At 49.0% G+C, this 13951-nt stretch overlaps 1 protein-coding gene across 2 annotated transcripts in view; it reads left to right on the forward strand.

The window, feature by feature from the left end:
- psda (pleckstrin and Sec7 domain containing a) overlaps positions 1-13951 on the forward strand; it is a 48977-nt gene that overhangs the window by 20746 nt on the left and 14280 nt on the right. The window contains exons 8-12 of one of the 2 annotated variants that reach the window (XM_087849902.1): positions 3194-3364; positions 11571-11768; positions 13104-13184; positions 13596-13708; positions 13784-13842. In XM_087849902.1, the coding sequence (XP_087706028.1) occupies positions 3194-3364; positions 11571-11768; positions 13104-13184; positions 13596-13708; positions 13784-13842 (622 nt within the window). The remainder of the gene's footprint in view (positions 1-3193; positions 3365-11570; positions 11769-13103; positions 13185-13595; positions 13709-13783; positions 13843-13951) is intronic. The other variant, XM_087849901.1, reaches the window with a different exon arrangement.

The raw sequence follows: 13951 nt of genomic DNA on the forward strand, positions 1-13951 counted from the left end.
GGTGACGGTGTTTGCAGAGTGCACAGTGAGACGTGAGGATTTGATTGGATGTTACTAATTCGCAGACGTCCGTGTCTGAGCGATGCTCCCGTACAGTCTGTGGCTGCTAGCTCTACCAGAATCCTTCATATCGCCGTCTTTCACATAAACACAGATTTGTTCTCGTGTCGTAAACGAGAACACCGGCAGCGCTGAAAATGGACACCATTGCAGAGTTACGCCTCCCTGAGCCTGGTCCTGCTGGAGGTACTTCCTGTCAGTTCTTCCTTCCTACTGTCTCCACATGTGTGCTGATAGTCTTATTGTTACCTCACTACAGCACCTTGAGGGGACTGCTGTTGTGATTTGAGCTACAGAAAAAAGTGAACGAGAATCAGCTGAGTCTTGCTGTGATTGGTTGACTGTTTTCATGAGAGGAAGTTGTTTCAAAGACGTCGTGAGCTGCAGTTTCTCTGTAAAACCAACAGCGGCACGTTAAAAATGTTCACTGAGGGTCAGTCTGACATTTTAAAAGCTGTTGGTGACGTTCATGAATCTTGTGCGGTTGTGCAGAGAGGATCTACCGGCCTGCTGTGTAGACGCCCTCGGTCCTGTCGCCGTCTCGCAGGACTTCAGCCTGTTTTTTATTTTGTTCCACTGATGCAACTCCGTGAAACGTCCCCACGCCGACGCCGCGCGCTCTCCGCAGCAGTGTTTGTCCGTCGTTGCTGTGTGTCACTCAAGGAGAGGACGGAGGCCGGGAGGGGATGCCGTCCGCCCGCCAGTTTTAACCTCAGCCGTTAGCGTGCAGCGCGCCTTCCTCTGTGTTTTCACTCGTTCTGATTCAGTTCTTTCATGATGTTTGTTTGATTCTCAGGAGATTTCACATATAAATAAAAAGAGGCGTCATGTAGCGAGTCTACAGTACAGCTGCTGGTACCAGCCAGCCCAGCAGGAGGCGCTCTTACGAAACCTGCCCGGTAACTGCAGGTCAGGCTGGAGCTTTACGTTCAGTAAAACGACTGTTTACCTACAGTGTTGTTGGATTTGCTTTATGGCGTTTCATTCCCACGTTTACTTTATGTAAACGTCCCGGCTGGAGCTGAACCGACGGTTTACTTTAACCTCGTGAGCAGCGGTCACCACTGACCGTGGGTGTCCTGATGGTCGGACGCTGTGGTGGGCGGGGTTTGGGGGCACATCTGTGACACCTCGGTCCTTGTTGCTGAACTGAAGTGAGTGAGTTGTTGGCGACGGGGACACACGGCTGAGAAGCAAAGGGGCGTGTCTGATATGTGACGCATCATCGTGATGGTCGGAGAGAAAAATGAAAACCAGTCAGCTGAGTCGGTTTAAGGACATCTCTAACACGACTCAGGCTCTCTGCACCGTCCGTTCAGATTTTATTTGTGCTTCACTAAAATGTGTTTTCACATCTATTTTTAGTCCGCTGTAATAACCTGATGTTAAAACCCTAAAAACACTAAAGCTGGTGTGGATTTGACACAGTGTGGTTTTAGAAACTTCACATTATGGAAACAAACCGGTTCTTGTTTGATGTGCTGCACGCACTGATATGACAGCTTTGCAGACTGCGTCCAGTCTGACGTGTGTGCAGGTTAAAGGCAGACCGTCCGTGGACTTTACAACGTTTTCCTTCGATCACAGAAACCTAAATGTTCACATTAAAAGTCACTCGCAGCGCTCACAGGTTTATTTTTCTCTAGTAAAGCTCTCACTCCTCAGATGTTGGTTTCAGTCACAAACTTGCAGCTCGTGCAGCTTCTCAGTGTTGTTGAATGATGTCGGACGCTGAGGCTTTTCCTGCAACACATCCTTTCAGGAGTCCCGATGCTGTGAGTGCCTTTGGTCCAGTCTTCACAGCCGGGTTTGAATTCGTGAGGGCGTGCTGGGAGCCGCCAGCTCTGACCTTCGCTGCTTTAACAGCCTGACGTGAGCCTCAGGGTTGCCTCTCAGGGTGCTGATGGAGGAGCTCGTCGCGTGTTTTCCTGTAACTGTGTGATCTGACTCAGCAGGAACTCGGCTCTGCTCTGAGGCTTCGCTCCGCTTCAAACAGACTCCATAATGAACCTTCCTGCGATTTTCACTGGGTCCAGACGTTCCTGCAGAATAACAGTCCCTGCAGGCAGAGGATCTCCTCTGGAGTTTGCAGGAAGTTTGCTGTTTTAACTTTCCAGCTGAGCATCCATTATAGATCAAGCACCGGACTCGTGGTGAGGCCTGAGCGGAACATGTGAGGCTGAGGAAAGCCTCACGCTCTCACTGAGGTGCCTCATCGTCCTCGAGTTACAGGACGGCGTTTGGGTTTGTTTCAGACTGATTGAGGATAAAGTCGGGCACGTGTTGGCGTGGCAGTGTTTCCAAACCGCATCACTAAATCTGGTCGTTGATGACCACGTCTGGACGCGAGGCTGAGCTATTGGCTGCATGTTAGCATCGCTCAGACACAGATATCTGCTAATCAGTAACATCCAAATCAAATTTCACTGTGCAGCCCAACTGAAGCTCCGCCTCCTCAAACAGTCTGTGCAGTAGCCTCACAGCAGCCATATTATTGGTCACATGACGTCATTAAAAGCTCCCACAGCATAAACACAATGCAGAGGTCCAGTTCAGGTGAAGCTAGCAAACAGCTAGCAGCTACAGCTGCCTGTCAGTCAAAGAGGCCACGCCCCTGATGGTGCAAACTCGCTGGGCCGTTGTTACTACAGAGACAGGCAGTTTGTGTGTCAGCCTGTAAACGTGTTTGTTTCTGCAGTTTTGTCTGTGGGGACCGACTCACTGCTGCCTCTGCTGGACACTAGAGGGACTGCAGCCTCCCTTTTAACGAGTAATCATGTGATGCGCTCAGAAACAAAACCGTAAACGTGCGTCACTCTGAACCTTGAACCAGTCTGTGAGCTGTTTGTAGACGCGTCTGCATGTGGGCTTTGTTGACACAAACACTGATTAACAGCAGGCTAACTCTTTAAACCGGGGCTCCGAGAGCCTCGCGTTCGTGCCGGCTGTCACTCAGCGCCTGTTTGTGGTTGTTGTGGTGTGAGTCTGACTGACACGCCCTGGAAAATAACAGCGTTTCTGCCTTTCTCTGCATTCCTGCTTTCCTCCCGTCCGGCCTTTCGTTTCGAGCTCTCCGTCTTGTTTTTTCGCTCTGCTGCTCGGTGACTCATTGTTCTAAGCCTCTGTGTCTCAGCTGGTGGATCAAACCAGTCTCAGCTCAGATGGGGGGAGCACCAGGTGTCCAGATTGGGCCTGATGAAAAATGGAAATGGACGTTTTCAACAACAAGGATCTGGGCGTGCATCCTAATGCTGTCATCCATCTCCACCTGGTACGGAAACAGAGAATCTGCACGACACAGGAGGTCGTTTACGTTTAAGTTCTCAAAGTTTTCAATGTTCCTGCTGTAGTTCTTCTCTCTGATGTTCAGTAAATTCATCCTTTATTAGAGAAACAGCTGAGACCGCTGCTCTGTGCTTTAAGCTTTACAGCATCACAGAATAACAGTGATTATCAGAGCTGCTGCTTTTAGAGAGGACTCACGGTTTAAAGGTCCAGTCTGTCATTTTTAAACATGTTTGACAGAAACAGCGAGTGCTGTGACCTGATGCTCTAGTCATTAAAGCTAAAGCTTTAATAATGTGTCAATAAAATAAAGGAGAGCACATTTTGAATAACTATTACAGTATCATGATAATGCTGTGATACTACTGTGACAGTCACAGGAGGGATCAGTCACTGAGTTTAAGAAGCATCAGCAATAACATCAAATCTGACGTCATCAGTAGGGATGGGTATCAAAGCCGGTTCTTGTTGAGAACCGCTTCCCACTGTTTCAGTTCCTTGGAATCGTTTGCCATCTTTGCAAACGATTCCCTTATCGATTCCAGTCGCCCCGAATGACGTCACCACGTTGCGGAGCGTCATTTACCTGGCAGGAAACACGGCGGCTCAAACGCTTAAAAGTTTGGTTACACTTTTCAAGAACAGATGACAACAGGACAACTTGCAATACTTGCAAAGTAGATATTTCATTTAAGGGAGGAAACACGACGAATATGCAAAAGCATTTGCTCACAAACACACGATGACCTTAAATGAATGTCGTGTTTTTAATTCCGGACTCGTGAATCTCAACCCAGCAGCAGCGGTAACGTTTGCACGTCCTCTCCCGTTAATGCGGCAGGTAAATAATCAACAACAGTGCATATTATGTTAGCGCGATCTGCCTTATTACAAACCTGCCATTACTGTGCGTTTAGGTGACCATGATGAGACAGAGTCTGGCTCAGATGCTGGCAGTTCTCGCTGCAGTCTACCGTAGCGTCTCCTTTCAGGCAGGATAGACGAACGTCACCGAGCAGAGACTCAGTTTGTGGTCAAAGGCTTGCACCCATTTGTCAGCAGATGATTTTCAGTAAGTGAATGTGTTTAATTGTAGGCAGGGACATTACTGGATATTCTTGTGTAATTGCTAAAGAATAATTTATGTTATACTTTGTTATTGCTACAGAAGAATATTTATTTTATTATTTTACATTTACAATGTTTTTTCCTGGGGACCCTGTGACCCCCCATTGAAGAGCTGTAGGCTGTGGATCTCTTAAGATCTCACTGTTGGGTTTGTAAGGCCATGTTACTCCTAAATTTCTCTCTTGTTCAAAGAGAAGATATAAAACAAAGTTCTAAGCTAATCGACCTTAGTGTTCTCCTTTTTTAAAAAGAATCGATAAAGAATCGAATCATAAAAATCGTATCAGTACCCATCCCTACTCATCAGTGTAATCAAACCTTCGGCCATTTTTAATGAAACGCAGGCGTTCAAAGGCTTTTCTCTCAAATCGAACGTGACCTGATGACACATCATCGACGAGTTGAGGCTGATGTGCGTCAGTAACGATGACGTTTGTTACTTCAGACGTGACGACAAACCCGAGCGTGTTCTTCCCGCTGACTCGAGACTCTCTCGCCTTTTGTAAAAGCAGCTGCGCTTTCTGTGAAGCGTGTCGGCGGCGGCAGAGCGGGCCGTCGTCTGCCTGCCGTTGACCTTGAACTCGGTCGGTGGAAGTGGGCGGAGTGCTCAGAGATGCACTGAAAGAATTTCCTGGCGTCCTGTTGAGCGAGGTTCCCCGGCCGCCGGTTATTTCTGTCCGGGATGAATGGGCTGCGTCGGCGAGCGTGGGAGGGACTCGCCGACAGAAACATCCGGACTCACATTCCCTCCGTTCACCAGGAAATACTACTGATGCAGCTCTGAGTCTGAGGCGCTCGCAGTCCTGCCATTGGCTGTGACAGCAGCGCCCTGTAATCGTGTACTCCTACATGATGTTTGAGTAATCAGAGTAAATGTCTGTTTTTCTGCAGCACAAACAAAACAAACTGAAGATGTGGGAAAAATAAAACATGTTGCAGTGAAAAACCGTCTGGTTTTGGTTTTGACTCGTGTGCTTCTGGTCATCGTGTTGCAGGGATCAGGCGGCGCTCTCTGCGCCTGGCTGTGTCGTGTGGTCACGTTGTCTTATTCTGACCGTTTATTGAGACGTGTTTTAATGTCGTGTTTATTTTATTAGCTGGTCGTGTAGTTGTGTAGCCGGTGGTGTAGCTGGTGGTGTAGTTGTGTAGTCGTGTAGCCGGTGGTGTAGCTGGTGGTGTAGTTGGTCGTGTAGCTGGTGGTGTAGTTGTGTAGTTGTGTAGCTGGTGGTGTAGCCGGTGGTGTAGTTGTGTAGTTGTGTAGCTGGTCGTGTAGTTGTGTAGTGGTGTAGCTGGTGGTGTAGTTGTGTAGTCGTGTAGCCGGTGGTGTAGCTGGTGGTGTAGCTGGTGGTGTAGTTGGTCGTGTAGCTGGTGGTGTAGTTGTGTAGTTGTGTAGCTGGTGGTGTAGCCGGTGGTGTAGTTGTGTAGTTGTGTAGCTGGTCGTGTAGTTGTGTAGCTGGTCGTGTAGTTGTGTAGTCGTGTAGCCGGTGGTGTAGCTGGTGGTGTAGTTGTGTAGTGGTGTAGCTGGTGGTGTAGTTGTGTAGTGGTGTAGCTGGTGGTGTAGCTGTGTAGTTGTGTAGCCGGTCGTGTAGCTGGTGGTGTAGCTGGTGGTGTAGTTGTGTAGCTGGTGGTGTAGTTGTGTAGCTGGTCGTGTAGTTGTGTAGCTGGTGGTGTAGCTGGTCATGTAGTTGTGTAGCCGGTCGTGTAGCTGGTGGTGTAGCTGGTGGTGTAGTTGTGTAGTGGTGTAGCTGGTGGTGTAGCTGGTGGTGTAGTTGTGTAGTGGTGTAGCTGGTGGTGTAGTTGTGTAGCCGGTCGTGTAGCTGGTGGTGTAGCTGGTCGTGTAGTTGTGTAGCTGGTCGTGTAGCCGGTCGTGTAGCTGGTGGTGTAGTTGTGTAGCTGGTTGTGTAGTTGTGTAGCTGGTGGTGTAGTTGTGTAGCTGGTCGTGTAGTTGTGTAGCTGGTGGTGTAGCTGGTCATGTAGTTGTGTAGCCGGTCGTGTAGCTGGTGGTGTAGCTGGTGGTGTAGTTGTGTAGTGGTGTAGCTGGTGGTGTAGCTGGTGGTGTAGTTGTGTAGTGGTGTAGCTGGTGGTGTAGTTGTGTAGCCGGTCGTGTAGCTGGTGGTGTAGCTGGTCGTGTAGTTGTGTAGCTGGTCGTGTAGCCGGTCGTGTAGCTGGTGGTGTAGTTGTGTAGCTGGTTGTGTAGTTGTGTAGCTGGTGGTGTAGCCGGTCGTGTAGCCGGTCGTGTAGCTGGTGGTGTAGTTGTGTAGCTGGTGGTGTAGCCGGTGGTGTAGCTGGTGGTGTAGTTGGTCGTGTAGCTGGTGGTGTAGTTGTGTAGCTGGTGGTGTAGTTGTGTAGTGGTGTAGCTGTGTAGCTGGTGGTGTAGCTGGTGGTGTAGCCGGTGGTGTAGCTGGTGGTGTAGTTGTGTAGTTGTGTAGCTGGTGGTGTAGCCGGTCGTGTAGCTGGTGGTGTAGCCGGTCGTGTAGCTGGTGGTGTAGCTGGTGGTGTAGCCGGTGGTGTAGCCGGTTGTGTAGCTGGTGGTGTAGCTGGTGGTGTAGCTGGTGGTGTGGTTGTGTAGTTGTGTAGCTGGTGGTGTAGCTGGTGGTGTAGTTGTGTAGCTGGTGGTGTAGCTGTGTAGCCGGTCGTGTAGCTGGTGGTGTAGTTGTGTAGCTGGTGGTGTAGTTGTGTAGCTGGTCGTGTAGCTGGTCGTGTAGTTGTGTAGCTGGTTGTGTAGTTGTGTAGCTGGTCGTGTAGTTGTGTAGTTGTGTAGCTGGTGGTGTAGTTGTGTAGCTGGTTGTGTAGTTGTGTAGCTGGTCGTGTAGCTGGTCGTGTAGTTGTGTAGCTGGTTGTGTAGTTGTGTAGCTGGTGGTGTAGTTGTGTAGCTGGTGGTGTAGTTGTGTAGCTGGTGGTGTAGTTGTGTAGTTGTGTAGCTGGTGGTGTAGCTGGTGGTGTAGTTGTGTAGTTGTGTAGCTGGTCGTGTAGCCGGTGGTGTAGTGGTGTAGTTGTGTAGTTGTGTTTCCTGTGGTTTGTCCCAGCTTGGTATTCGGCTGCGTTCGTTGTGTTTTCGTGTGTTTTCTTCTAAGAGGCTCTCGGCGTCGTCGTGTTTCAAACAGGCCTTTGCTGCTTTCTGATCCATCATATTTACATATTTACATGATCACTGAATGAATTATGATGCTATGAGACAACCTTTTGCCTGCAGGCCTGCAGGCCGGCTGGTCCAGTAAGGGGAAGCTCATTAAGGGAAGTAGATGTAGTCCACACGGAGGTTTGACCACTTCCCACTTTCAGACTCTCATTCAAAACTCTGACTTCATTTCCTCTTCGTGTCTGAGGTTTTTATCTTTTAAAAAGTGTGTTTATGTAAAGAGCAACTGCGAGCGAAGAACGGCCGATGGACAACGGACACATTCCCACGACGGCGGCGGCGGATAGGTGCGTTAAATTAAAAGTATTCCTGCTCGGTGACGTTTGCGCACACGAGGCCGCATCGATCCTTCAGACATGCTGGTCGATGCAGCAGCAAACACTCGGTTATAAATAGACCGCAGGCTGCAGAAACACAGCTGCACACGGCTTTAGCGTGTTTGCAGTTAGTCGTGCCCCGTCTCTCACGTTTAAACGCTGACTGGGAGCATTTGCACTGAGCACTGGTTGAACTGGATGTTTGTGTTCGATGTTACTGGAGGATATCAGGTGTTGTCAAAGCAGACGGAGAGCGTCTCCTCAGTTTGGATGAATTCTGTGTTTTTATCTCCAGAGTAACAGACGAGTACCTGCTCGAGTTTTCGCTCCACACCCAAAAAGAAACAGAAGCTGATAAAATCAGAAACCGCCGCTCGCCGCCACCTGTTTCCATAATTTATCACTTTTTTCAGCAATAACCTCTTCAGTGTCTCTGCCTACGTATGTAAAAGGAAGCTTTTCCCACTCTGTGACCTGCTAAATGTCACACCGCATTAGCTGCTAACAGCTCCTGTTTGCAGGGTAACCATGGCAACAGAAAGCAATCGCTGTGTTCATGCTGATGCTCAAAATGTGACACGTGAGCGAGATGTGAGGTCACAAAGACACTGAGGTTCACGGAGTCGTCACGCCTTCGCTCTGCGCTGACGTTTTCATGATCAATCTATAAATTCGTGTCCTGGAACATCAGCTGATCGTTTGTTGCTTCATTTTTATTTTCTGGTGCCTCTGAGAGCGTGATGTCACCCGTGATCGATTCCTCGCTGGCGAGCTGCTGCTCCCGGCTCCCTCGTGCCGGGTCGTGGCGTCCCTGATGTCATTCGGCTGCTCCCGACTCGACTCCTCCATGTTGGGCTGCAGCCGGCAGTCCCGATTCGGTTCTGGAGCTCCGCCGTGAGCCTCGCTCCAACAGAACCTGCGGCAGGTGGAGAGCTGGTTGGTGAGGTACGGCGAGCAGAGCCAGCTGCGAGCGCAGCCTCAGCAGACCCAGGCTGACCAGAGTGGGCTAGCTAGCCCTGCCTGGTGGGCTCGCACTCACAGCTGTGTCTTCAAACTGGACTTCATAAGGACGTGTATCTCAGCTCGTTCTCAGGCTGCTCACTACACTCGTACTCGTTCTCGACATCATACAGTGTTGTTAAGCCTTCAGATGCCGTTACCACACACTCTGCTGCACACACACTCTGCTGCACACACACTCTGCTGCACACACACTGCTGCACACACACATTTATGGACTTTCTTAGACCAAACCTGTGGATCTTCATTAACAGCTGCCTTCTGCTGATATGGTAACTCCTACTGTCGCCTTCTTATTCCAGTTTTAAACTTCCTATAATAATTCAACAATCTTTTATTAGTAACTCGATCCAATCTTAATGTTGTTAAACTTTCAGTCCGCTCTCTTGGCTCGATGATCACTAATCCTGTCCTCTCCTGTCTGGTTCTGTTCCATCCTCTCTTAAAACTGCAACCATAACTCTGATAACGTCTCCGGACTATAAACTGTCTATTTGTAAATCACATCTCAGAACTGCAGGCCCTTCATTATTACTCTATTGTTACCTTGTTTAGTTTTATAGTTTTATTTGTTTATGTTTTTATTTTGCTGTATTATCTAACACGACCTTGTGGGTCTTTATTAAAGGTTCCTATAAATAAATGTCTTATTATTATTGTTATTGTATATGAAGGACACCATAAGTTTGATTTTCATAAAGTTTTGTTTTTAACTGAACATGATGCTGCCAGTTCTGAATAACTACAACATCCTCTGGGATGTGAAACATCCAAACATCCAACCGAGCATCCAAACAACCAACCGAGCATCCATCCATCCATCCATCCACCGAACCGAGCATCCAAACAGCCAACCGAGCATCCAAACAACCAACCGAGCATCCAAACAGCCAACCGAGCATCCAAACAACCAACCGAGCATCCATCCATCCATCCATCCACCGAACCGAGCATCCAAACAACCAACCGAGCATCCAAACAGCCAACCGAGCATCCAAACAGCCAACCGAGCATCCAAACAACCAACCGAGCATCCATCCATCCATCCATCCACCGAACCGAGCATCCAAACAGCCAACCGAGCATCCAAACAACCAACCGAGCATCCAAACAGCCAACCGAGCATCCAAACAACCAACCGAGCATCCATCCATCCATCCATCCACCGAACCGAGCATCCAAACAACCAACCGAGCATCCAAACAGCCAACCGAGCATCCAAACAGCCAACCGAGCATCCAAACAACCAACCGAGCATCCATCCATCCATCCATCCACCGAACCGAGCATCCAAACAGCCAACCGAGCATCCAAACAGCCAACCGAGCATCCAAACAACCAACTGAGCATCCATCCATCCATCCATCCACCGAACCGAGCATCCAAACAACCAACCGAGCATCCATCCACCGAACCGAGCATCCAAACAGCCAACGAGCATCCATCCAAACAACTGAGCATCCAAACAGCCAACCGAGCATCCATCCAAACAACCGAGCATCCATCCACCAAACCGAACATCCAAACAGCCAACCGAGCATCCATCCAAACAACCGAGCATCCATCCAAACAACCGAGCATCCAAACAACCGAGCATCCAAACAACCAACCGAGCATCCATCCATCCATCCATCCATCCACCGAACCGAGCATCCAAACAGCCAACCGAGCATCCAAACAACCAACCGAGCATCCATCCAAACAACCGAGCATCCAAACAACCATCCGTCTGTACTTCCGTACACCCGACCAACCCCCCTCTAAAGCTCGGGTGTCAGACTCTTGAAAACGTGTCCCTGCTGCAACACACCTGACTAAAATTAAAAGGTCATTAGACGAATTAACTTGACTGCATGCTGAGGTGGCAGTTCAGCCTTTTGATTCGTGTTACAGCAGCTGATGAGTGAGGAACACGGTGCAATAAAAGAACTTTTAGAAGTACATTTTCCGAACACTTATATTTATTTAAATTTACTTCAGTAGGGTTAGGGGTCACCGCCTCAGCATGCAGTCTAGTTCATTAGAGTCTTGCTAACGACCTTTTAATTTTAGTCAGGTGTGTTGTAGCAGGGACACGTTTTCAGTCCCCGAGGCCTGGAGTTTGACTCCCCTGCTCTAAACTGTTTCTGAGTTTTGGAAGTTGAACTGCATCTTTTACTTGGAGTTTCTCCACATTGATGTGCGTCTCCGTTAACATCCCTCTGACCTGTACGTTCGAGTATAAGCCTGTCACAGAGATGTGGAATGCAGTAATCTTTAAAGCTTGTAGTCACTGAGCTGAGTCTAGGTTCAGTGACTGTTGGGGAGCAGGGTGATTTCAGGGTTTGAGTTTCCCCCTCCAACTCTCCACAGTTGGCTGTTATTCCTCCTTACCCTGAAGCTGAAACAGGATCTTTTCCTCTCCTGCTCAGCTGAGCCTTAAATCCAACAGATCTCCTCACATTAAAGCAGAGTCCTCCTCGTGTTTGTCACATTTAAGATGAACTCCAAGTGTTTTTGTGTCGCGTGTTTGCGTCACAGGAGGAACTCTGAGAACAGGAACCAGAAATCATTTTGTCCTTCAGTGAAAAAGGATCTGAAAGTCCTGAAGCATAAATCTCCTTTTGTGTTTGTGTTGTCAGGGAGCGTCCAGTGAATCGACCGCCCGAGCTGCTCTACCCGCAGGCCGATGTGGCGGAGCGCCTGGCGCTCGGCGGCAGTGACGACACGCTGGCCAACGGCATGAAGCCTGACCTGGAGGCGGCTAAACGTCTCGCCAAACGCCTCTACAACCTGGAGGGCTTCAGGAAGTCTGACGTCGCTCGCCAGCTCAGCAAGAAGTCAGTGTGTGTGTGTGTGTGTGTGTGTTAAAACTTTGGGCTCGCAGAGTAACGTGAAGAGCAGGGGACTTCATGCAGAACAGCTGATGAATTCAGTTTTATTTATATAGCGCCAAATCACAACAAAAGTCGCCTCAAGGCGCTTCATAGATACAGAGAAAACCCAACAATCATATGACCCCCTATGAGCAGCACTTTGGCGACAGTGGGAAGGAAAAACTCCCTTTTAACAGGAAGAAACCTCCAGCAGAACCAGGCTCAGGGAGGGGCGGGGCCATCTGCTGTGATTGGTTGGTGAGAGAAGGAAGACAGGATAAAGACATGCTGTGGAAGAGAGACAGAGGTTAATAACAGATATGATTCAATACAGAGAGGTCTGTTAACACATAGTGAGTGAAGAAGAAACACCCAATGCATCATGGGAATCCCCCGGCAGCCTACGTCTATTGCAGCATAACTAAGGGAGGATTCAGGGTCACCTGGTCCAGCCCTAACTATATGCTTTAGCAAAAAGGAAAGTTTGAAGCCTAATCTTAAAAGTAGAGATAGTGTCTGTCTCCTGAATCCAAACTGGAAGCTGGTTCCACAGAAGAGGAAAACTGAAGGCTCTGCCTCCCATTCTACTTTTAAATACTCTAGGAACAACAAGTAGGCCTGCAGAGCGAGAGCGAAGTGCTCTAATAGGGTGATATGGTACTACAAGGTCATTAAGATAAGATGGGGCCTGATTATTTAAGAGCTTGTATGTGAGGAGCAGGATTTTGAATTCTGGATTTAACAGGAAGCCAAAACAGGAGAAATCTGCTCTCTCTTTCTAGTCCCTGTCAGGACTCTTGCTGCAGCATTTTGGATTAACTGAAGGCTTTTCAGTGAGTTTTAGTGTGTGGCCTTTACAGCACCTGCACACAGAGCTGGTTCACAACATTACATTTTTTCACATCCAACAAAAACAGGAATTTCCAGCGTGCAGTGAACATATCACGGCCTCCTGCTGGTCACACTGCAGCGACTCAACCAGCTAACCGATGATGTCACAGCGCAGTTAGCGCGGGCAGATTCAGCAGAGCTAATGTCCTGGTTTCACTTCCTTGAGTCTGAGTGACGCGTCACGGGACGAGCTGGTCGAGCTTTACTGTTACTTCCTGGTTCCAGGTTTAATAAACATGCAGATTGTTACTTCCTGTTCACCTGTCAGGTAAAGTTCTGGTTTGCAGGTGGAGGTTTGATGCTCTGTTCTTTCCTGTAACATCCTGTCACAGGAAGGCAGCCGGTGTAGTGATACAGTGATAATCTTTGTAAAACGCGTTACACCCACACACCTGCTTCTCTCTGCAGTAACGAGTTCAGTCAGATGGTGGCCGAGGAATATCTCACCAACTTTGACTTCACGGGTCTGACCATCGACCAGGCGCTCAGGTGAGTCCCGCTTCCTGTCCGTGTTTATTTCAGAGTGTGCAGACGCAGATGCAGCGCCTCCCGTCTCTCTGCGGTTCTTTAATGTTTGTGCAACTGCGCGATGGCTGAACATCTGCAGGAGGTCCAGATGTTCATATGAACCAGTCACGGTGTGCCATGGAGTGCAGTCAGTCACTTCCTGCGTGCTCTGCTGTGACCTTTCTGATGGAGAAGCTCAGAGCTGGCGTTTTTAAAGGATCAGGAACTTTTTCCGACTTCATCCCAAATTCTGTCAGTTTACAGCAGGACTGGCACTATCAGGGCTTTTAATGTGAAAAACCTGTGTAGTGGGCGTGTCTGTGTTCATCTCACCTGTTCAGGTGTTCTGGTGACATCATAATGAGCTTCTTTAACATCTGTTTCTTCGTTCAGGACATTTCTGAGGCAGTTTGCTCTGATGGGGGAAACTCAGGAGAGAGAGAGAGTCCTCGCTCATTTCTCCAGGAGGTACCGACAGTGCAGCTCGGAGAGCCTGACCAGCGAAGGTACCGTCAGTCCTACCTGTCCTCTTTCACCTGTCCTACCCGTCTGACCCCTCTGTCTGCCGCTCTGTCCCACAGACAGCGTCCACACTCTGACCTGTGCCATCATGCTGCTGAACACGGACCTGCACGGAAACGTGAGTGAACCCGAGCCGTCGGCCGATTGGTCGTTACGTTTAATAGCGTTCCCGCGAGTTTCCCCCTGTTTCATGTCAGCTGCTGCTTCCTTGTTGGTGTGACATACAG

Source organism: Neolamprologus brichardi, chromosome 13 (genome assembly GCF_056152115.1).
Source record: "Neolamprologus brichardi isolate AB-2024 chromosome 13, ASM5615211v1, whole genome shotgun sequence".
Classification (NCBI taxonomy): Eukaryota; Metazoa; Chordata; class Actinopteri; order Cichliformes; family Cichlidae; genus Neolamprologus; species Neolamprologus brichardi.